This window comes from Mustela nivalis (assembly GCF_964662115.1).
Source record: "Mustela nivalis genome assembly, chromosome: 5".
In the NCBI taxonomy this organism is placed as follows: domain Eukaryota; kingdom Metazoa; phylum Chordata; class Mammalia; order Carnivora; family Mustelidae; genus Mustela; species Mustela nivalis.
In genome coordinates this window covers 26,341,852-26,364,470 of record NC_139024.1, presented here as the reverse complement: position 1 = coordinate 26,364,470, position 22,619 = coordinate 26,341,852, and the positions used below count along the sequence as shown (strand labels likewise).

The window sequence follows — 22,619 nt, the reverse complement described above, 5'->3', positions numbered from 1 at the left end:
TTGCTCTGTAAAATACTGACTCCAATTCAGATTTGTGAAATTTTTCCCCATATCATCGAGCAAATTCTCTGATATCAGCTGAGGGTTATACAATCTACAGTTCAGCTCAGTTATGTCACTGTCAGCCAGCAGTTATTATCAAATCGTGCAGGTTAAGGGATCTTGGTACCAGACTGCTCCCAGAACCCCACTTTAGATAGTAGTCCCAAGTCCACTTTATCACCTGTGCTTCTTTTTTTTTTTTTTTTTTAAAGATTTTATTTATTTATTTGACAGAGAGAAATCACAAGTAGATGGAGAGGCAGGCAGAGAGAGAGAGAGGGAAGCAGGCTCCCTGCTGAGCAGAGAGCCTGATGCGGGACTCGATCCCAGGACCCTGAGATCATGACCTGAGCCGAAGGCAGCGGCTTAACCCACTGAGCCACCCAGGCGCCCTCACCTGTGCTTCTGATCTAATGGCTATAGATTAGAGTTTCCAGTGATCTCCTCCTTGGGTTTGATTAATTTGCTAGAGGTGTTCATAAACACAAAGAAACATTTTATTTACTAAATCACTAGTTTATTATAAAAGGACATAACCCAGGAATAAGCAGATGAAAGGGATGCAAAGAGCAAAGTATGTGGGAAGGGCATAGAGCATCCACTCCCTCTCTAGACACAAGACTTTACCACCACCTCCATGGGTTCACCAACCTGGAAGCTCTCCAAATCAGATCTTTTAAGTTTTTATGGAGGTTTCATTACAAAACCTACTACACTGACCTACAATACCTACATTGAGCATTGGTAGTTAAACTCAATCTCTAGTCCCCTCACCACTCCCTGGAGCTTGGGGTGTGGTGTGGGTTGGGGCCCATTCTTAACATCCCCTGCTGCAGTGGTATATTTTTTACAATTGATGAACCTACATTGATTCATCACAACTACCCCAAAGTCCTTAGTTTATATTATGGTTCATTCTTGATGTCCTGTGGGTTTGGTCAAATGTATAACAACATCTATCCATTGTTATGGTTTCATACAGACCATTTTCATAGCCTTAAAAATCCTCCATGCTCTACCTATTTATCCCTCCTCATCTTCCACTCTTCCCAATCCCTAGAAACCACTAATTTCTTCACTGTTGCCATTTTACCTTTTACACAAAGTCACGTAATTGGAATCATACAATATGTAGCCTTTTCAGATTGGTTTCTTTCAAAGTGACTTCTTTCACTTAGTAATATGCACCTTGATAACTCATTTGTTTTTCAGCGATTAATAATTCCATTATCTGGGGGCGCCTGGCTGGCTCAGTGGGTTAAGCCGCTGCCTTTGGCTCAGGTCATGATCTCAGGGTCCTGGGATTGAGTCCCGCATCGGGCTCTCTGCTCAGCAGGGAGCCTGCTTCCTTCTCTCTCTCTCTGCCTGCCTCTCAGTGTACTTGTAATTTCTCTCTGTCAAATAAATAAATAAAATCTTTAAAAAAAATAATTCCATTGTCTGGATATGCCACAGCTTATATATTCATGTACTGAAGGACATCTTGGTTGTTTCTGAGTTCTGGCAGTTACGAATAAAGCTGCTATTAATATCCATATCCAGATTTCTGTGTGGACATAAGTTTTTGGCTCCTTTGAGTAAATACCAAAGAACACAGTTGCTGGATCCCGTGATGAGAGTATATTTGGTTTTGTTAAGATATTTGAAACTGTCTTCCAGAGTGAGTGTGCTATTCTGCATTCCCATTAGCAATGATTGAGAGGCCCTGGTGTTACCAGTAACTGTACCGTATCTCACCGGTATTTGGTGTTGTCAGTGTTTCAGATTTTGGCCATTCTACCAGGTGTTTTAATTTGTATTTCAGCATCACGTGATACCACGTGATGCTGAACATCTTTTCTAATGCATCTTTGCCATCCACATATCTTGTTTGGTGAGGTGTACATTAGGTCTTTGGCCCATTTTTAAATTAGTTTGTTGGTCTTTTTTATTATTGAGTTTTAAGAGTTCTTTGTGCATTTTGAAAAACAATTCTTTATCAGATGCATGTTTTACAGAGCAAAAGTTTTTAATTTTAATCAAGTCTAGCTTATCAATTATTTCTTTTCTGTTTCATGCCTTTGCAGTTGTATCTGAAAGGTCATCACCATACCCACGATCATTAGGTTTTCTCCGGTGGTATTTTCTAGGAGTTTTATAGTTTGTGTTTTAAATTTAACTCAAGGATTCATGCCAAGTTAATTTTCATGAAAGAACTGTTTGGAATCTTTTTTTTTTTTTTTTTTTTTTTTTTTTGCATGCAGATGTCAGTTAATCTAGCACCATTTTTTGAGATGTGTATTTTTAAGTAAGATCTAACTGAAGTGTATAATCTTTCAATTTCATGAAACATGAATATCATTGAAGCTTAGATTTGATAGGGATTTAAAAAAATTTTTTTTTAGCCATCATGTATTAAGTATCTCTTATTTTCAAAGAGAGGCAGTAAAATAAGATGTCCCACAATGAGAATTAATTTAATACAATTTAATTCATCAGCTAAGAAATTTTACAGAAAAATTTTTAAGCAATATTAAAACAGGGAATAAAAGATGAACATGAATTGAGGAGACCTATAACTTCAATGTTCTAAATATTCATATTGTGATTATGGTATTGAGGAAATAATGAAATGTTCTGGAGAATGCTACACTAAACATCATGTTTTTTTTTTTTTTTTAAAGATTTTATTTATTTATTTGACAGAGAGAGAGAGATCACAAGTAGGCAGAGAGAGAGAGAGGAGGGGAAGCAGGCTCCCTGCTGAGCAGAGAGCCTGATGCGGGGCTGGATCCCAGGACCCTGGGATCATGACGTGAGCCAAAGGCAGAGGCTTAACCCACTGAGCCACCCAGGCACCCCTGCCAAGCACTGTTGTAGGCATTTTACACTAGTTATTTGGAATCTAACCATAACTGTAGTAGATATTTTCTCTTTCTGGAAGATATTATTATCATGGGTTGACAGATAAAGAAACGAGAGCACAAGTTTGTTTTTTGTTTTTAGTTTTTTTTTAATATGTGTATGGTCATGCAGCTTGGGGTTGTAAGTAATAGAACTAGGATTCAAACCCAGTATTCAAATCCTTTAAACTGTGTATGCTTTAAACCTGTATGCTTTCCATGATGCCTTCTTAAATGCCATCCTAGTAGTGTTGCTAGTTTTAGTGCTGCCCTTCTCAGTTTTGAAGGACAGGCCAAATGGAGGGACTTTCCAAAGGCTTCCTTTCATATTCAAGGAAAATAGAAAAATCCCATTTTTTATGTGAAATTTAGTGATTTGATTGGAGTTCAGCTGGATTTGATCTATTTAGGTAAAGGTCAGTAAACTTCAACTTCTAGAGTACAGCATGCATCTTTCTTTCTTTCTTTTTTTTTTTTAAAGATTTTATTTATTTATTTGCCAGAGAACGAGAAAGCACACAAGCAACAGAGTGGCAGACAGAGGCGGAGAGAGAAGCAGGCTTCCTGCCGAGAGCTGGATGCAGGACTCGATCCCAGGACCCTGGGTCATGACCTGAGCTGAAGGCAATGGTTTAACCGACTGAGCCACTTAGGCATCCCCCTTTTTTTTTTTTTTTTTTAAATTCTCTTGGGTATACTTGACACTGCTACCATATTTCTTTTAGTTTTTTTTTTTTCCCTTTTTATTATGTTATGTTAGTTGTCATGCAGTACATCATTAGTTTTTGTTTTCTTAAGGAATTTGAGTTAAGGGGCACCCGGGTGGCTCAGTTGGTTAAGAGGCTGCCTTCTGCTCGGATCATGATTCCAGTGTCCTGGGATCGAGCCCCGCGTCAGGCTCTCAGCAGAGAGCCTGCTTCTCTCTCTGCCCCTCTCCCTGCCACTCTGCTTACTTGTGCTCTCTCTCTAGCTGTCAAATAAACAAATAAAATATAAAAAAAAAAAAAGGAATTTGAGTTAAGTAAGACCTAAAGTCTTGCTACTCTTCAATAAATTAAGAAATAATAATAATACATAAAAGGATAGTTCAACATTAGCTAAAATATATTCTACTTATGTCTACAAAGACAATGAAGACACAGATTCTTTTCCAGAAGAGTTATAATAAAGGCTAGAGATCTGTGTCTATAACAAAAACAAGAGGTGGAGACTTACTCAGTTGTAGGCAATTTGTCCATGGTTGTACCACACTTATGTTATGGAGCCAAGGCTAGATCCCTGCTTACTCTAGTGATCTTTCTGTTGTGTTCTTGTGGGTGCAGGCTTAATTATCCTGGAGTATCTTGGCATGTAGATCAAAAGCATATAATCTTTGGAAGTCCCAGAATTACTTATGCATGTTGTATAATACCTCTACAACTGTATATTGTGTAATAATTAATTCCCCTTCATTAATGGTATATTTTTCCACTACTACATTAGAGAAAAACAGTCTTTGCCTCATAAAAATATTGAAAAGAAACAATATATTTGAATTTTCATGAAGTTTTTCAGCTCTTTAATCTACTATTAACTGTTATACAGGAATCTGTGAGGTTTTGTATTTTTTTTTTTTAAACATACCTCTTATCACCCAGCTTTATTGGACTAGAATTCTTCTACGATTTTATTTATTTATTAGACAGAGAGAGATCACAAGTAGACAGAGAGGCAGGCAGAGAGAGAGAGAGGGAAGCAAGCTCCCTGCTGAGCAGAGAACCCAATGCAGGACTCGATCCCAGGATCCTGAGATCATGACCTGAACCGAAAGCAGCGGCTTAACCCACTGAGCCACCCAGGCACCCCTACGATTTAATTTTTTTTAAAGATTCATTTATTTTATTTTAGAGAGAGAGAGAATGTAAGCATAGGGGGAGGGGCAGAAAGAAAGAGAGAGAGAGAGGGAGAGACCCTCAAGCAGACTCCCTGCTGAGTGGGAGCCAGACTTGGGGCTTGATCCCACAACCCTGAGATGATGACCTGAGCTGAAACCAAGAGTCAGACACTTAACCAACTGAGCCATCCAAGCACCCCTACAATTTAATTTTTAATTATATTCTCATTATGCTGTCTTAAAAATGGAGTGAATCGTTTAAAGTTATTGTTATAGTTAGAGAGTCAACTATCAAGATACTGATGTGTTCAAGGAATGATGGTAAAAAAGAAAGGAAAAAGCCAGATTGTGATTTTTAGAGTTGTCTCCTAGGTGACTGAGTTAGATGATCCTTTCTTGGTGAAGCTCTTGGACCATCTTGTAAACAAGTATTACTATTAGAACACCACTATCCATTTTAACAGTGAATTGTTACATGGGACAAGTAATAATTTAGAAGAGATGATAGTATGACTCCTTAAGTGTTTTGCAAAATCAATTCCTTCTTTCATCTTTCAGATTAGTTGTAAGAATCTCTTGCTAAGGTTATGATTGTACCTTGTAGCAGGCACCCCCACGTAGGTTGCTCATATCCCCCACACATCCACAGTATTGCCAAAGAAGTTAAATTTTTTAAAACACACATTCAATCTAAAACCCAGGAAAAAAAAATCAAGTAGATTTTTATTTTAGATAGAATACAATGCTCGGGCTGGCAATTAAAATTTTCCATTATCTGGCTTTAACTAGCATTTTCAACCTCATTTTTGGTCACACCCTTAATAGTACCCTTAAACTAAGTTTCTGGTTATCACAGTCATGTATTAATGATACTGCAGGACAAGCATGTGGTTAAACTGTTATGTCAGTTTGGATAATTATCTTCAGTCCCCATTAACATTTCTCTCTCCATGCACTAAAAAATGTACACTAAAAAATGTACATCTTATATAAAAGTTTTATGCCTCCACCCAGTATAGGGCCGCTCCTTGGCATTTCCCTTAGCTCTGGGCAATTCTCTTCTATTTCATTTTTCTTCTTTCATTGTCTTTGTTTTCTGTTTGTTTTTAGATTTTATTTATTTATTTGACACGGAGAGAGAGAGCACAAGCAGGGGAGCAGCAGGCAGAGGGAGAGGGAGAAGCAGACTCCCCATTGAGCAGGGAGCCCAATGCGTTCCCAGTGGGTTCTGTCCCAGGACCCTCAGATTGTGACCTGAGCTGAAGGCAACTGCTTAACTGAGTGAGCCACCCAGGCACCCCTTCATCTTCTTTGTTATCTCTCCCATTTAGATTAGTCCTCTTTACTTCTGAAATATTTTCTCATGTATTTCATTTTTGGGGGTCCTTTTTTCTATGTCCCAGGTGACTTTCTAATCTTTTACTTCCATCCCACTTGATTTCAACAATCATTTTTGACTTTATTAATTCTTTTTTAATTCTCTGGTTATGGTTGTTTTGTTTTATGATGTTACATTGTTTCAGATATCTCTGGAGATACTGATTAGATGGTGCATGAAATTTCCTTTCCTCATTTATCTTGATCTTTTTTTTACTATGCTGCATGTTTTGTGATTCTTTTTTTTTTTAATTTAATTTATTTATTTGACAGACAGAGATCACAAGTAGACAGAGAGGCAGGCAGAGAGAGAAAGGGAAGCAGGCTCCCTGCTGAGCAGAGAGCCCGATGCGGGGCTGGATCCCAGGACCCTGGGATCATGACCTGAGCCGAAGGCAGCGGCTTAACCCACTGAGCCACCCAGGCGCCCATGTTTTGTGATTCTTAGTTGGCCCTGCAGATACATGCATGAGGGATAAGAATGAGAGATAAGGGGGCGCCTGGGTGGCTCAGTGGGTTAAGCCGCTGCCTTCGGCTCAGGTCATGATCTCAGGGTCCTGGGATTGAGTCCCGCATCGGGCTCTCTGTTTGGCGGGGAGCCTGCTTTCTCCTCTCTCTCTCTGCCTCTCTGCCTACTTGTGATCTCTCTCTGTCAAATGAATAAAATAAAATCTTAAAAAAAAAAAAAAGAATGAGAGATAGGAATGATTAAAGGTTGAGTGGGTAGGGAGATAGTCCTTCTCTAACCCACTCTAAATTGCCAGAATAAATAAGGATTTGTGTGTAGGATCCATTATTTCACCAGTTGTCCAGATATTACCTTCAGTGTCTTAAGAGAACAGCCTTACAATTGTTTTGGGATAATGTTTGGCTGTTTGCACATGTAAGGTAGGAATAGGGATAGAGGATAAAAGCATCTAGTCCATTACAAACCTTCCATTAATCCCCTGGGTTCCAAGCCCACTTCTCACTCTTGCTTTTCATTGTACATGTTGAGTCTCCACACAGCCTCTCTGGGGTATCTTAGGAATATTGGTTTCCCCTTCTGCTGTAGCCTGCTTTATTGGTTTTTCTAGGGTGTGGCTCCTTCAGTTTAATTAATCAATGAGCTCTCTTTTTTAAAGTAATGTCTATACCCAATGTGGGGTTCAAATTCACATCCCAAGATTAAGAGTCACATGGTCTTCTGACCGAGCCAGCCTGCTGGTACCCCAGTCGGCTTTCTAACTTCCAGAAATTTCTTGCATTAGCTTTCTGTTGATGGCACACCTCTTTTTTTTAGGGGGGCAGAGGGAGAGGCTTTTTTTTTTTTTTTTTTTTTTTTTTTTTTCATTTTAAGGTGGGAGCAGAGGGAGAGAGAAAGAGAGAATCCTAAGCAGACTGCATGGTCAGGTAGAGCCTGACACAGGGCTTGATCTCACAACTTGAGTTCGTGACCTGAGCCAAAATCAAGAGTCAGGCACTTAACCAACGAAGCCACCCAGACACCATGATGGGTGTCTCAGAAGACACCCTTCTTCTGAGTCTGTTTCTTTTTATTATTTTACTGTCAGTTTGGTGGCTTTTGAAGAATAACATGAGACCATCTTGAATTAGAAGTCAGCTTAAGCTTCCTAGAGAGGAAAATATACTCTTTCTTCTAAGGATAACCAAACACAAAATTGTAGCAACACTTCAGGGCCTTCCCAGTCTAGTTGGAAAGAAATAGCATGTGCCAAGAGCAATAAATGATCCTATTACTAATTGGAAGGTTGGATAGAGGTACTTGACAAAGTATAGCATTCGGACCATTCTCGTTTGTCTCCATATTACTGCCATTCTCTGCAAGTCATTTTAAAATGATTGGGAAGAGGAAAGGGAGTATAACAAGGAAATCGAAAGCCAGTATTTTTCTAGTTCTGAAATAAATTTGAGCCACAGTGAATTTTAAAATTTGGAATAAAGGGAAGTGGGAGAAAAGGTCACCTTATTTGATTGGAGGAAGAAGAACATGAATGAAAAGTGTCAGATGAATTAGTAGGAACACATTCAAAATTGGCCTGTCCTTACTGTAAGTGCCTGATATCTTAGTGTTCATGTCAGCACCTTTTTCTAAATGCTCCTTCTTTCCTCTGTTCGTTTATTCCTTCAATAACTGTGATGCTGTCCTATAGAGAATAAATTTTCATTTTGTCCAGACAAATGGCACAGTTGGGATATAAGCCCAAACACCAGAGTCTTGCCTTATGAAGGTCTTCTGTGTAGGTCAAGGAAAAATCAACATAAATCTTTATTTCAAAAATCTAGAATTCTGAAAATTCTACATAAATCTGTTCACCATAGGCAGAATTTGATGGATTGTATGGCACCTCAATGAGGATGATTGGAGAATATGGGTAGAAGAAGGAAGAACAAGGAATGGAGTTAGGGAATAAGGCTATTACCATGAAACATTATAATCCTGTAAGTATTCTATCCCACTTGTACCATACACAGTGTCACCTTGACATTAAAAATATGAGAATTTATTTTATGTAGTAGAAGTAGAAGCTGAAAAATTTGAATTTGCATGAGCAATTCACTTCACTCCTTCAACTGCAGTTCACCTTTTTTTTTTTCCCCCCAAGGGGGAGTTGGATTAAATAACCCTTAAGGATCTTAACTGTTGTTAAGTCTACAGTTCTTTTAAGTACATACTGAATGATATCTATCTGCAGGCATTTTGCTAAATAAGCCCTTTGGGAGATACTAAGATATATATCAAAATTCCTGGCTTTCAGGAGAAGATAAAGCCAAAAGAACAAATAAAAAGTAAGGCTAGTAACTTCATATACAGCAGTATATTGTGAAAACTCTACAGAAGAATCAATTAAATGAAAGAGGAGAGAATTTACAACTTGCAGCTGTTGAGGATGATTACACAAAGGATCATTTGAACTGTGTCTGGAATATTGAGTAAGATTTTGACAGGCAGTTCTGACTAGGAGTGTGCGTCTCTACCAGCATAAGCTGGAGTGTGGAGATGAGAAAATAAAGTGTTTTCAGGGAAGTACAAGTCATCCGGCTTTACTAATGGAGAAATTGTGATTTACAGTAATGGGAAAAGAATTGGAAGGCATACTAAAAATAAGATTATGAATCGTCTCAACCTACAGTCCAGGAGAGATATTTTAGAATGTTGAGACAGGAGACTAGTAGGGTAAAATTTATTCTGAGAGACTGTGTGGATATGGAAGATGCTGTGGTGTAGGGAGAAGACTCGATGTTTTAATAGCAACGAGGAAACCATTACGTTCATCTGGGTAGGAGATAGTTAGGGCCTGAAGTCGGGCAGTGGCAATCCCACAAAATGGTTTGGGCCAATGATACAGATTGTGAAGTAAGAATTCACAAGATTCAGTGAATGGTTTGGGTATAACTAAGGATTGGAAATAGTGTGACTGGAAAAATGGAGGCACCTTTAATTAAAATTTTTGAGTCAAGGAGAGAAGTTGATTTTTTGTGAAGAAATAATAGAGAATTCCCTATCTTTCAACAAATCTTTATCACCAATGTGACAGCAATTTTGATATAGTAACAAAGATACAATAATCTCTGAATCCTTATCTGTTTCTTGCAAAGCGATTATAATTTCTTAGGGATATTATTGTTCCTTGTCAATAGTTCTTGTCAATTAGTATGAATCTGAATTGCCTTATGTACTAATACGGGGAAGGAGTAATATGAGATAGAATTTTAAAAAAATATTCCTTAGGAATACCACGAAGAAAAGCCAGAACTTAATGGACCATAAGGGTAGAATTTTAAATTTAATTTGGAGAAGTAATTCAATTTATTAATGAAACCTATCAAAAATTATAATAGAAAATAAAGAACACCCATATACTAGGAAATAAGTGATAAGTGAGAAAATAAGTGATAGAATTTTTATTACAGCAAAAAACATATGAACCTATGATAGCTCTAATTAAAACTGTTTTCCCTTCATTTTCTTAATTACTATAATTGACTCATGTATGCTCCACTTCCATCTGATTTGATAATCTGCACTTTTCTTGAGTAGGGAGTAAGAAAGGAAATGAAAGCAAAAGGACTATTTATAATTAGTGAGGATAAAGCCTAGGAGGAAAAAATAAGATATGAAAATATTAAATAAAGCTTTAAGAACTATATATATATATATATATATATATATATATATATATATATATTTAATTTTAAACAGCATAGGCAATTGTGATTCTTTCCTCCTGACTTCTGCATAGCATCTGACAGCAAAGAAGCTGGTGCCAATTTGCAGACTTCCACATGAAAGATTTTGAAGCATCGGATGACTGGTTAAAAACCTTGTTTTCATGTGTCATATCACTTTCACCGTGAATAGTCTCCTTTAATCTTAAATTTTGAAGTGTTGTTTTTATTCGTCCCATATAATTATTCAGTTGTATGTTGTTATTCAGCTGCCTTTAGAGTCATGGACTTGGGAGGAGTAAAGACTTTGTGGTCCAGTATCTCGCTAAGTGTGCTTGTCGACCGCAGCCATAAAGGGCGGGCTCCGGGATCAGTTTGGTCAGGAAATTGCTGGGTTAAATACACACAGTCAAACAAGATTTTTATTTAGGTGGTGGAGGGGAGGGGTATAGAATTTCAGAGACTTTAATATGCTAATGTGACTCAACTGAGGAGAAGCAAGATACACCATTTCACAAACTTATTTGACCACAAAATCCTTTTTTCATGGAGTCTTTCTCAGAACCATTGTGCCACAGAACACACGTGGGGAAACTCAAATCCCTTAAATTTATGGATAAACAGAAAAGCGATGGAATGGCTCATTCGAAGCCGCATAGCTATTTACTTAAAGAAATGGACTTGACCTAAGGGCTCCATCATATTTAGTTTTGCTTCCTTTTACCCCCAAATTCATAAAAGTCTTTGAAAACTACATGATGTTCCAAATTAGACCCATAAAATACACAAAGATGTCTTAAGAAATAAAACTAACGATTTGATTTTTTTTAGTATATTTTGAATTCACACATTGGCTTTGATGAAAAGAGTTAGATCAAAAGAGCCAATTAATATTTGTAACCAAGGTTACACTTTTGCAATCAGGAACATTTTTCCCCACAAAAATCAACCATCTTTTAAATTAAAAAATCCGTTTCCTTTGAAATTATAATAATATGTATACCAACAACCTTCCACATTTTCCAAAAACAAAACAAAAGACTGAAGAAAATGACTGTTGTGTGAAACCTTATCTCTATAAAAATAAGCATTTATCTGTTAAAAACTTATTTGCATAGATGAAATTATGGTAGATATGCTGTCCTTCCCTATATATTTTTACTCAGTGATATTATGTGTTTATTTTTTCACATTAATACATATAGATCTTTTTAAAAATTATGGTTTTTTTAATTGAAGTAGAGTTGACCCAAAATATTACATTAGCTTCAGATGTACAGCATACAAGTTTATACATTATGCTGTGTTCACTGCAAGTGTAGCTATAATCATTACCATATGATGCTGTTACACTATTACTGACTATATTCTCTGACTTTTTACCAGGTGATTTATTCTTTCCATAACTGGAAGTATGTATCTCCCACTACCTTTCATCCATTTTGCCCTAATACATGTTCTGTATTTGTTGATCTATTTCTGTTTTGTTTGTTTTGCTTTTTTAGATTCCACATATAAGTGAAATCATATAGTTTTTTCTTTCTCTGTTTGACTCATTTCACTTAGGCTAATACCCTCTAGGTCCATCCATGTCTTAAATGGCAAGACGTATAGATCTTCTTTTAATGGCTTAATAGTACTACATAATATAGCTCTGCTATAATTTGTGTAATCGGTTTCCCATTGATGGACATGGGGGCAGTTGTAATTTTTTTTTTTAACAGATAGTACCGTAGTGAATTTTGGTGTAGGTCTTCTTCTCCATCTGTTTTTGAACTTCTGTGTGTGAGTATGTCTGTAGGAGAGTGCCCAGAGTTGAATTGCTGGGTCAAATAATGTGCACATTAAAATTTTTGTAAGTATTGCCAAATGGTATAACTTTTACTGAGCTTAAAGAGACTTTATGATTTATAATGGGTAGTAATGACTATCTTGCTATATTAATTTTTAAGTCATAGAGAAAACTTATAAAGTATTAATAATCATGATTTCTCTTTCTCTCTTTCCCTCCCCTGTACTTTACAGAGCAAATTATTCATGGAAGGATTTAGAAGCCTAAAAGAAGGAGAACCAGTGGAATTCACATTTAAAAAATCTTCCAAAGGCCTTGAATCAATACGGGTAACTGGACCTGGTGGGAGCCCCTGTTTAGGAAGTGAAAGAAGACCCAAAGGGAAGACACTACAAAAAAGAAAACCAAAGGGAGATAGGTAATCATTTTACTTTGTTAGTTTATGAGTTTATTGTATTTGGAAAAAAATTCTGAAAATTTTTTTCATTTTTATTATGTTATTGGACTTAAATAAATTAGCCAAAGTAAATAAATGCCACCATTGTATAGATGAATAAACTTTATCAGGAATATAGGCTATCAGGATGCCTAGGTGGCTTAGTTGATTAAGTGGCTGCCTTCTGCTCAGGTCATCATCCCACGGTCTGGTCCCACTCCAGGCTCCCTGCTCAGAGAGGAACCTGCTTCTCCCTCTGTCTGCTACCCTCCTGCTTGTACTCTCTCTTACAAATATATAAATAAAATCTTAAAAAAAAAAAGGGAATATAGTCTATCTTACAATTTGAACTCTGCACTATTTTCACCAGACTGTTCTGAGATCACAAATGAGGAGTCAGGGTTCTCAACAGACAGTGCTTGGACTTACTAACACCTCACCTGCTTTTTATTTTTTATTTTTAAAAGATTTAATTTATTTATTTGACAGAGAGAGAGATCACAAGTAGACAGAGAGGCAGGCAGAGAGAGAGGGAAGCAGGCTCCCCACTGAGCATAGAGCACGATGCAGGGCTCGATCCCAGGACCCTGAGATCATGACCTGAGCCGAAGGCAGAGGCTTTAACCCACTGAGCCACCCAGGCGTCCTGTCACCTGTTTTTTAAAATGAAAATACCTTTATTATTTTGTCTGTTTTTAAAAGATAACTGGTGCATAAAAATTTGAACAATATAAAAATTATAAAAAATCAGGAAAAAATTCACTTAGAATCCTAACTAAGGTGGGAATATATGGAGTATTTTTGAAACTTGCATTTTTTTTTCACTTAATATTATATCAAGGAACATTTCATAGTGGTCATTAGCACCTGCGTAAATTCCCACTGTGTGAAGATATCAGAATTTATTTTTTGAATGCACCAGAATTTAAACAAGGTTAAAGTAATTTGTTAAATTTAGGCTATTTTGAATGTTTTAACATTATCAGTAGTACCAGAGTGGAATCCATATGTATACATTTTTGAAAAATTGTCTGATTATATCCTTGGAATAAATATTGAAAAATCTAGATCAAAAACAATGCATTTAAAAATTTTTACTATCTATTTCCAAACTATTCTCCAGAAATGATTAGGGCCAATATACAACCCCTTAAAAAATGAGACTGTTCATTGAATGTTGTCATTTTATTTTATTTTTAAGATTTTTATTATTTTTTTTAAGTAATCTCTGCATTTAATATAGAGTTCAAATTTATAATCCCAAAATCAAGAGTCACGTGCTCTACCAACTGAGCCAGCCAGGCTCCCCTTAAATATACATTTTGAATTTTTTTTTCAATTTATTTTATTTTTTAAGGTTTTATTTATTTGAGAGAGAGAAAAATCATGAGCAGTGGAGAGAGACAGAGGGAGAAGGAGAAGCAGACTTCCTGCTGAGCAGAGAGCCTGGCCTGCTTGCCTGTCGGGCTTAATCCCAGGATGCTGAGATCATGACCTGAGCCAAAGACCAAGGCTTAACTGACTGAGCCACCCAGGCTGCCCTGAATTTTTTTTTAAAGTGGTCTCCATGCCCAATATGGGGCTTAAACTCTGAACCCTGAGATCAAGAGTCACATGCTCTACCAGCTGAGCTAGCCAGGTGACCCTGTATGATGTAATTTAAAAAATCTTTTCCAGAGCACTTGGGTGACTCAGTTGATTGGGCATCCAACTCTTGACTTTGGTCGGGGTCAGGGATTGAGCCCCTTATTAGGCTGTGTGCTCGTGGGGATTTTGCTGGAGATTCTCTCTTTCCCTTTCCCTTTGCCTTTCCCCCTGCTCATGCACACACTTTCTGTCTCTCTTTCTTTCAAATAGGTTAAGACATACAGCTCATTTTTTTCCTTTGCGTCCTTTGATTAGAGGTTAAATATAATTTTATGTCAATTTTCATTTTTTTCTTCTATGAAATATATGTTTCTTGTGTTTTGCTCATATTTCTATCAAGGTGTTCATTTGCTGTGGTTGATTTGGAAGTTTTCTGTTTAGAAAAGATCGCTTGTTTTCTTCTTTTCCACTCTGAAAAATCCTGTCCTTCCCTATAGTTCTTCTCTTGTGTATCTCCTTTACTTTTACGCAGCTCTTGGTTTCTGACACCAAATGTGTGGAGATTTTACCCCCACACTAAGCAGTCCTCCGTAACACCAGCTGGATGTCCTATAATTTAACTCAATTCTGAGGCAGTTTCATTAATGCAGAAAAGAGGTAATGGTGGTTCAGATTGGGATGGTAGCATAGAGGTGAGGAACAAAAATACTGACACTGTGAAAGTAGAGACAACAGGATTTACTGTTGGATCAGATGTGGACCGTGAGAGAAAGTGAATATTCAGGATGACTCCAAGGTTTGTTTGGCCTGAGTAACCAGAGGGATGGAGGGGTCATTTACCAAGAGAGGAAAGATTAGGGAAGGAGCAGGAGGAAATGAGAAGTATGGTCTCAGATATATATAAGCTGGAGACTTATAGTAGACATCCAAATGGGAAAATAGATATGGCAGATGGATACATGAGTATGGAATTCCAAGGCTATAGAGAAAAACTTGACAGTAACCTGCAGAAAGATAGTTACAGCCTTAAGATTGAATGAAATCACTGTCAGAGGGATTATACATGGAAAAGAGAAGAAAACCCAGCCTAAGGGCACTCCAGCACTTAGGGATCAGGAAAAGTAGGAGGAATAGTAAAGGGCATTATGTTAGAAGGAGAGAAATAGGAAAATCAAGAGGATTTTGTCTGAGAAGTCAAGGCAAGAAGTATTTCAAGAAGGAAGGGGTCCCCAGTGTTGGAATGGTGCTGATAGTGAAATTATTAAGAGGACCACCAAGACTTGAGCCTTTAGCAACAAGGAAGTCACCAGTAAGTTGACAAGCTCAGATTCAGTGGACTGTTGAGAATGAAAGTCTAAGTGGGTTGTGTTCAACAGAAGGAAAGGCGAGGAAGTGGAGACAGCAAGTATAGACAATTTTTTTGAGTTTTCCTCTAAATTAGAGCAGATAAATGAAGCAGTAGCTGAGGCAAAGAATGTATAATCTGCTTATGTGTCCAGTGGAAAGGGAAGATTGAGCACGCAGGGAAGAGGAGGACGCTTGCTGGAGTCCTTTCCTTGCTTAGGAAAGGAGGTTTGGAGATTTAAAAAGAGAGAACGTATGAAATAGGAAATCAAGGGGCTCTGGGTGGCTCAGTTGGTTAAATGTCTGACTCTTGGTTTCGGCTCAGGTCACGATCTCATGGGTTGTAAGATCGAGCCCCATGACAGGCTCCACGCTCAGTGGGGAGTCTGCTTAAAGATTCTCTTCTGGGGCGCCTGGGTGGCTCAGTGGGTTAAGCTGCTGCCTTCGGCTCAGGTCATGACCTCAGGGTCCTGGGATGGAGTCCCGCATCGGGCTCTCTGCTCAGCAGGGAGCCTGCTTCTCTCTCTCTCTCTCTCTCTCTGCCTGCCTCTCCATCTACTTGTGATCCCTCTCTGACAAATAAATAAATAAAATCTTAAAAAAAAAAAAAAAAGATTCTCTTCTGCCTCTCCCCCAAATCAAGTGCACACATTCTCTTTCTCAATAAATACATAAATACTTTTTTAAAAATCTGAAATAAGAAATTAAAAGAGTGAAGGCATTATGGAGAAAAGGTAGAATCCAGGCTATACCAAAAACCCACTGAAGATACGTGGACATGAATTTAAAGTAATGTCAGTTGGTATGATTGTGTTCTTTCTTCAGCCACTGGTGATTTTGTGAGCAGTGGATATAATTAGAGTTGGGGCTTTCCTAGTTGAGAATAACAAAGGGGGAGAAGCGAAGGCACTGACAATATATGCAAGGGAGCAGTTGTAATGATGGATTATACAGTATAAACTAGGTGGCAGGCTCATGGTGGGTGGGTTACAGATGGGGTTCTAGAATTGCTGCACTTGGGGTGCTAGAAAGAACGAGAGGGTAGAAGTTAGTGGTGACCAGAAGGTGAATAACTGCTTGTGTTTGTTGTATGTCTTACTGTGATAAAGGCTTTTACACAATTTGGTATCTTACGATTTCCAACTGCATAGTTCAAGATGTTTATAGTTTTTGTCATTAGGATTAGCATTCTACCCTTTTTGTAAAGTGACAAAGGCAGGCTGCAATAAAATAATTAAATAAGCACAGATCCCTGTGTAGAAACTGAAACAATGAGAGAGCAGTATGTGGCAGTGTTAACTGATGTTTGGAACAGTCTCCAATGCACTGATTTGCCCCCTAAATGCTCAAAAGACTTCAGAGATGTTTTGTAACTTTCTTGCTTTTTCTATGGTTATTAACTAGTCTGCTTCTGGAGAAAGCCTCAATAAAGAGAATAAATATTAATTGTGCTTTGATCCAGATTTTCATGTTTATTTGCTTAGTTATGTAAAATATCCTCAAAGATCTTAAAATAGTCTAGATTTTCTAGTTACTTCCCATTATCTATTTTTGTTACATTTTTCCTTAAGTTTTTAATTTTTTTTAAAGGAACAGCTCTTGGATTAATTTTTGTTACACTTTTTTTTTTCTGAATATTTTGTGTGATGCTTCTATTTCCTTCCATTTTACTTTTTAATTTCTTAGTTTTTAAAAATTCTAAGTGGGCTCTATGCACAATGTGGGCCTTGAATTCATAACCCTGAGATTGAGAGTCTCATGTTCTACTGACTGAGCTAACCAGTTGCCCCATTTAATTTTTTTCTTTTTTTATCTAAACTTTACCCCCAATGTGGGACTCAAACTCAGAACCCTGAGATCAAGAGCCACATGCTCTGTTGACTGACCCAGCCAGTTGCCCTCCCCTAAACTTTTTATTATGAAAATTTTCAGAATACAAAAAAGTTGAAAAAATGCTATGGTCATCACCCATATATACCCACACTATAATGCAGTAATTGTAAACATTTTGGGAACTTTTTAAAAAGTTTTAAAGTATATTATAGGTGCATAACAGTGTAATATCATGCCTCCTCATCCATCAAAATAGTACTTCCTTAATAGCATCTAATATCTGTGGTACCTAGGTGGCTCAGGTCATAATCCCAGCGTCCCGGCATCCAGTCCCACATCGGGCTCCCTGCCCAGCAGTAAGCCTGCTTCTCCCTCTCCCACTCCCCCTGCTTGTGTTCCCTTTCTCACTGTGTCTCTCTCTGTCAAATAAATAAAATCTTTTTTTTTTTTTAAAGTAACATGTAATACCTGATACATTTTTAAAATTCCCCATTTGGGCACCTGGTTGGTTCAGTGGGTTAAAGCCTCTGCCTTCGGCTCAGGTCATGATCTCAGGGTCCTGGGATTGGGCCCCGCATCGGGGGGTCTCTGCTCTGCAGGGAGTCTGCTTCCTTCTCTCTCTCTGCCTGCCTCTCTGCCTACTTGTGATCTCTCTCTGTCTCAAATAAATAAGTAAAGTCTTAAAAAAAAAAATCCCCATTTGTCCAAGACTTATCTTTTCTGGCTGCTTTTTTTCAAATTAGAATGCAGTTAAGGAACATGGCTTTCAGTTAGTTATATGTCTTTTTAAAAAAAGATTTTATTTATTTATTTTAGAGAGGGAAGTGGCAGTGTCAAGCAATGTCAAGCAGACTCCCTGCCAAGCCCGACATTGGGCATGATTCAGTGACCCCTAAATCATGACCCGAGCGGAAACCAACAATCCATTGTTCAACCAACTCAGCCACCCAGGCACCCCTAGTTTTATCTCTCTTAAGTCTCTTGTAATCTAGAACACCCCTTCCCTACACACACGCGTACATGTACGCACACACACCTATACACACACACACATCCTTTTTAGGAGGGAATTCTCTGACACTAACTTGTTAAAGAGATTAGGTGAAACGGTTTTATGCAATGTGCCATATTTGGAATTCATGTGAGTGTCTTTAAACTTATTTCTCCAACACTTATGTTTCCTTAAATTGGAAGTATTATGCAAAAATGTGTATCTTGAACCTAACAAAATCCTTTCGATCTGACTTTTAGTTTACAGGCGGTATTAGGGTTAGAGGGACAAATGGAAAAACACCAGGATGAATCCAGATCACAGACTGTGTTTGTCTGGTAGTTCCTTATGATTAGATTGAGGTTGTTCTCTTTGACAAGAATGTCATGGAAGTGATGCTACATTCTTCTCATTGTATCCGATTAGATGGCAGAAGATTTTGATTTTTCCCGCTACATTTTCTTTTCATAATTAACTAGCAATTTGTGAGAGACACTTTGAGGTTATGTAAATATCCCATTCTGTATCAGACTTTCCATTTTTTCACTTATTTATTGTCCCAATACAGATCATGAGTTTCTGTTTCTTTCAATAAATTACAGTATTTACTTTAATGCTCAATTCTTTCAGATTCTGTCACTGAGGCCCTTCCAGCTGGTTTCTATGTCATTTATTTATTTATTTTTAAATTTTTAATTTTTTTTAGTATGTTCAGTTAGCATATAGTACATCATTAATTTTTGATGTAGTGTTCAACAATTCATTAGTTGTGGATAACAACCAGTGCTCATCACAGCACGTGCCCTCCTCAATACCCATCACCCAGTTATCCCGTGCCCCCTTCTGTACTCTTTCAACATGCTCTCATCCGTTTTTGAGTACTTCTTACTTATAGACATAAGATATTTTCAAACTCATAGCCTACAAAATTTTAAAATAATGATATTAAATACTTGCTTTGATTTGCTAAAGTATTGGAAAGCTAGAATTCCTGTTAATTTCTATTTTAAAAAGTAAGCATTGATATATTTCTGGGTATTTTGTTTTGCTTAGAGAATTGTTTTTATTGTATTTTTTAAATTGTGGTATAGTAAAATTGACTTTTTTCTTTTGGTGCACAGTTCTATGAGTTTTCACACATGTGTTCATGTAGTTACCATCATAATCTGGATTCTGAACATTCTCCCACCCCCCAAATTTCCCTTTTTTTAAAGTAGGGTCCATGCCTAGTGTGGAGCTCAGCATAGGGCTTGAACTCATAACCTTGAGATCAAGACCTGAGCTGAGATGAAGAGTCAGACTCTTAACTAAGCCACCGAGTGTCCTGACCCTCTGTCTTTTTTCCCCCCCTCTGTTTTTTGTAGCTACTCCTACTCTACCTAAAACGCTTGGCTACCACTGACCCATATCACTATAATTTTGTCTTTTCACAACTAGGTGTGTAATTATACATTTTCCCCCTCAGTTTTATTAGCTATAATGTGTTCAACATAATGATTGCATATATGTATATATTGGGAAATGATTCCCACAGTAAGCTTTGTTAACACCCATCACTTCACAGTTGCAGTTTTTATCTTGTGATGAGAGCTTTGAAGATTTACAATTAACAACTTTCAAATATTCTTTCAAATATACTATACAGTATTGTTAACTAAATTTAGTCACCATGTATTACTGTACATTAAACCTCACAACACACTTGTCTTTTGACTGCAGGTTTGTACCTTTTGATCACCTTTACCTGTTTTACCCAGCCCCCAACACCCATCTCTGACAACCACTGATCTGTTCTGTTTCTATGAGTTTGGTTTCTTTAGATTTTAATATAAGTAAGGTAATACAGTATTTATCTTTCTCTGTCTGTCTTCTTTCACCCGGGATAAGGCTTTCAAAATCCATGCATGTTGTCCCAAATGACAGAATTTCCTTCTTTTTTTAATGACTGATTAGTATTTATGTGTGTATATGTGTATGTATCTCACATTTTCATCATCTATTCATTTGTTGGTGGACTCTTAGTTTGTTTCTGTCTCTTAACTATTGTAAATAATGCTACAGAGGACATGTTGCAAGGCGGGCATCTCTTTGAGACAATGATTTCATTTCCTTTGAATATATACCCAGAAGCGAGATTGCTGGATCGTATGGTAATTCTATCTTTAATTTTTTGAAAAACCTCCATATTATTTTCCATTTTGGCTGAATAATTTATATTCCCACCAATAGTGGGACAGTTGGGTACAGAGAACCAGGAGGGGGAAGGTGGCAATATACAATTCCCAAATATTTAAAAAGCTGTTCAGAAGAAACTGTGATAAATAGGGCAATGTAATACAAGTGAAAATAACGAGCAGCAGTGATAAGAATCTGACGTACATGTAGCCTCTCTTTCCTACTATGAACAGTGCATAAGGGTTCCCTTTTCACATCCTTGCCAACATTTGTTATTTCTTGTCTTTTTGTTAATAGCCAGGTGTGAAATGATGTCTTATTGTGTTTTTGATTAGACTTTCCCTGATGATTAGTGATATTGTGCACCTTTTCATGTACCGGTTGGCCATTTATATATTTTCCTTGAAAAAATACCTGTTAAGTTCCTCTGGCCACTTTTAATCAGATTGTTTTTTTGCTAATGAGTTGTATTAGTTCTTTACATATTTTGAATATTAACCCTTCATCAGATATCTAATTTGCAAATACTTTCTTCCATTTTATATGTTGCCTTTTCATTTGTGTAGAAATTTTTTAATTTTATTTAGTTGATATGTTTATTTTTGCTTTTGTTGTCAAATCCAAAAAAATCATTGCCAAGGCTGATGTCAGAGAGCTTAAATCTTGTGTTTTCTTCTAGGAGTTTTGTGGTTTCGGTCTTATGTTCTTCTTCTTTTTTTTTTTAATATTTTATTTATTTATTTGACAGAGATAGAGAGATCACAAGTAGGCAGAGAGAGGCAGGCAGAGAGAGAGAGGAGGGGGGAGCGGGCTCCCTGCTGAGCAGAGAGCCTGAATTGGGGCTTGATCGAGATCATGACCTGAGCTGAAGGCAGAGGCTTAACCCAGTGAGCCACCCAGATGCCCCTCATGTTCAAGTCTTGAATCTATTCTGAGTTGGCTTTTGTGCACAGTGTAGGATAGTGGTCCAGTTTTATTTTTTGACAAGTGACTGCCCAGTTTTCCCAACATCATTTATTGATGAGACTTTAATTTCTTGATTGTATATTCTAGGCTCCTATGTTATAAATTAATTGACCATATATGTGTGGGTTTGTTTCTGATCTTTCTGTTCTGTTTCATTGATCTATGAGTCTTTTTATGTAAGTACTATACTGTTTAGTTACTATTCTTTTATAATAAATTTTGAAATCTGGGGTGCCTGGGTGGCTTAGTCGTTAAGTGTCTGCCTTTGGCTCAGTCATGGTCTCAGGGTCCTGGGATTGATCCCTGCATCAGGCTCCCTGCCCAGCAAGAAACCTGCTTTTCCCTCTTCCACTCCCCCCCGATTGTGTTCCCTCTCTTGCTGTGTCTCTCTCTGTCAAATAAAATCTTTAAAAAATAAAAATAAAAAAAAAACACAAAAGTTTGAAATCAGAATATAATGCCACCAGCTTTGTTCTTTCTCAAGGTTTCTTTGACTATTCAGCGACTTTGTGGTTCCTTCCAAATTTTAGATGTGTGTATACTATTTCTGTGAAAACTGCCATTGCAATTTTGATAGGGATTCCATTGAATCTGTAGATCACTTTGGGTGATATGGACATTCTAACAATATTATTTCTTCCATGAGCACAGAATAGCTTTTCATTTATTTGTGTTTTCTATAATTTTTTTTTTCACCAATGTCTTGTAGTTTTCAGTGTGTAGATCTTTCACCTCCTTGGTTAAATTTGTTCCTAGGTATATCATTCTTTTTGATGCAATTGTATATGACACTGTTTCCTTAATTTCTCTGATAGTTCACTGTTAGTGTATAAGAACCAAGTGATTTATATATATTTATTTTGTATTCTGCAACTTAACTGAATTTGTTTACTAGTTCTAACAGTGTTTTGGTGGGATCTTCTGAGGCTTCTATATCATGTCATCTGCAAATGGAGACAGTGTTATTTCTTCCTTTCTGGTTTGGAAGACTTTTTTTTTTTTTTTTTTAATGTACCTGTTTTGGCTGGGTCTTCTAGTACTATGTTGAATAAAGGTGGCAAGAGTGGGCATCCTTGTCTTGTTCCAGATCTTGAAAGAAAAACTTTTAGCTTTTTACCATTGGATAATGTTAAGCTGCAGACTTGTCATAT

At 37.2% G+C, this 22,619-nt stretch overlaps 1 protein-coding gene across 2 annotated transcripts in view; it reads left to right on the top strand.

Moving 5' to 3' along the window:
• Window positions 1–22,619, top strand: part of LIN28B (lin-28 homolog B) — a 139,448-nt gene that overhangs the window by 65,249 nt on the left and 51,580 nt on the right. For both annotated transcript variants that reach the window (XM_082730543.1, XM_082730544.1), the window contains one exon: window positions 12,370–12,554. In XM_082730543.1, the coding sequence (XP_082586669.1) occupies window positions 12,370–12,554 (185 nt within the window). The remainder of the gene's footprint in view (window positions 1–12,369; window positions 12,555–22,619) is intronic.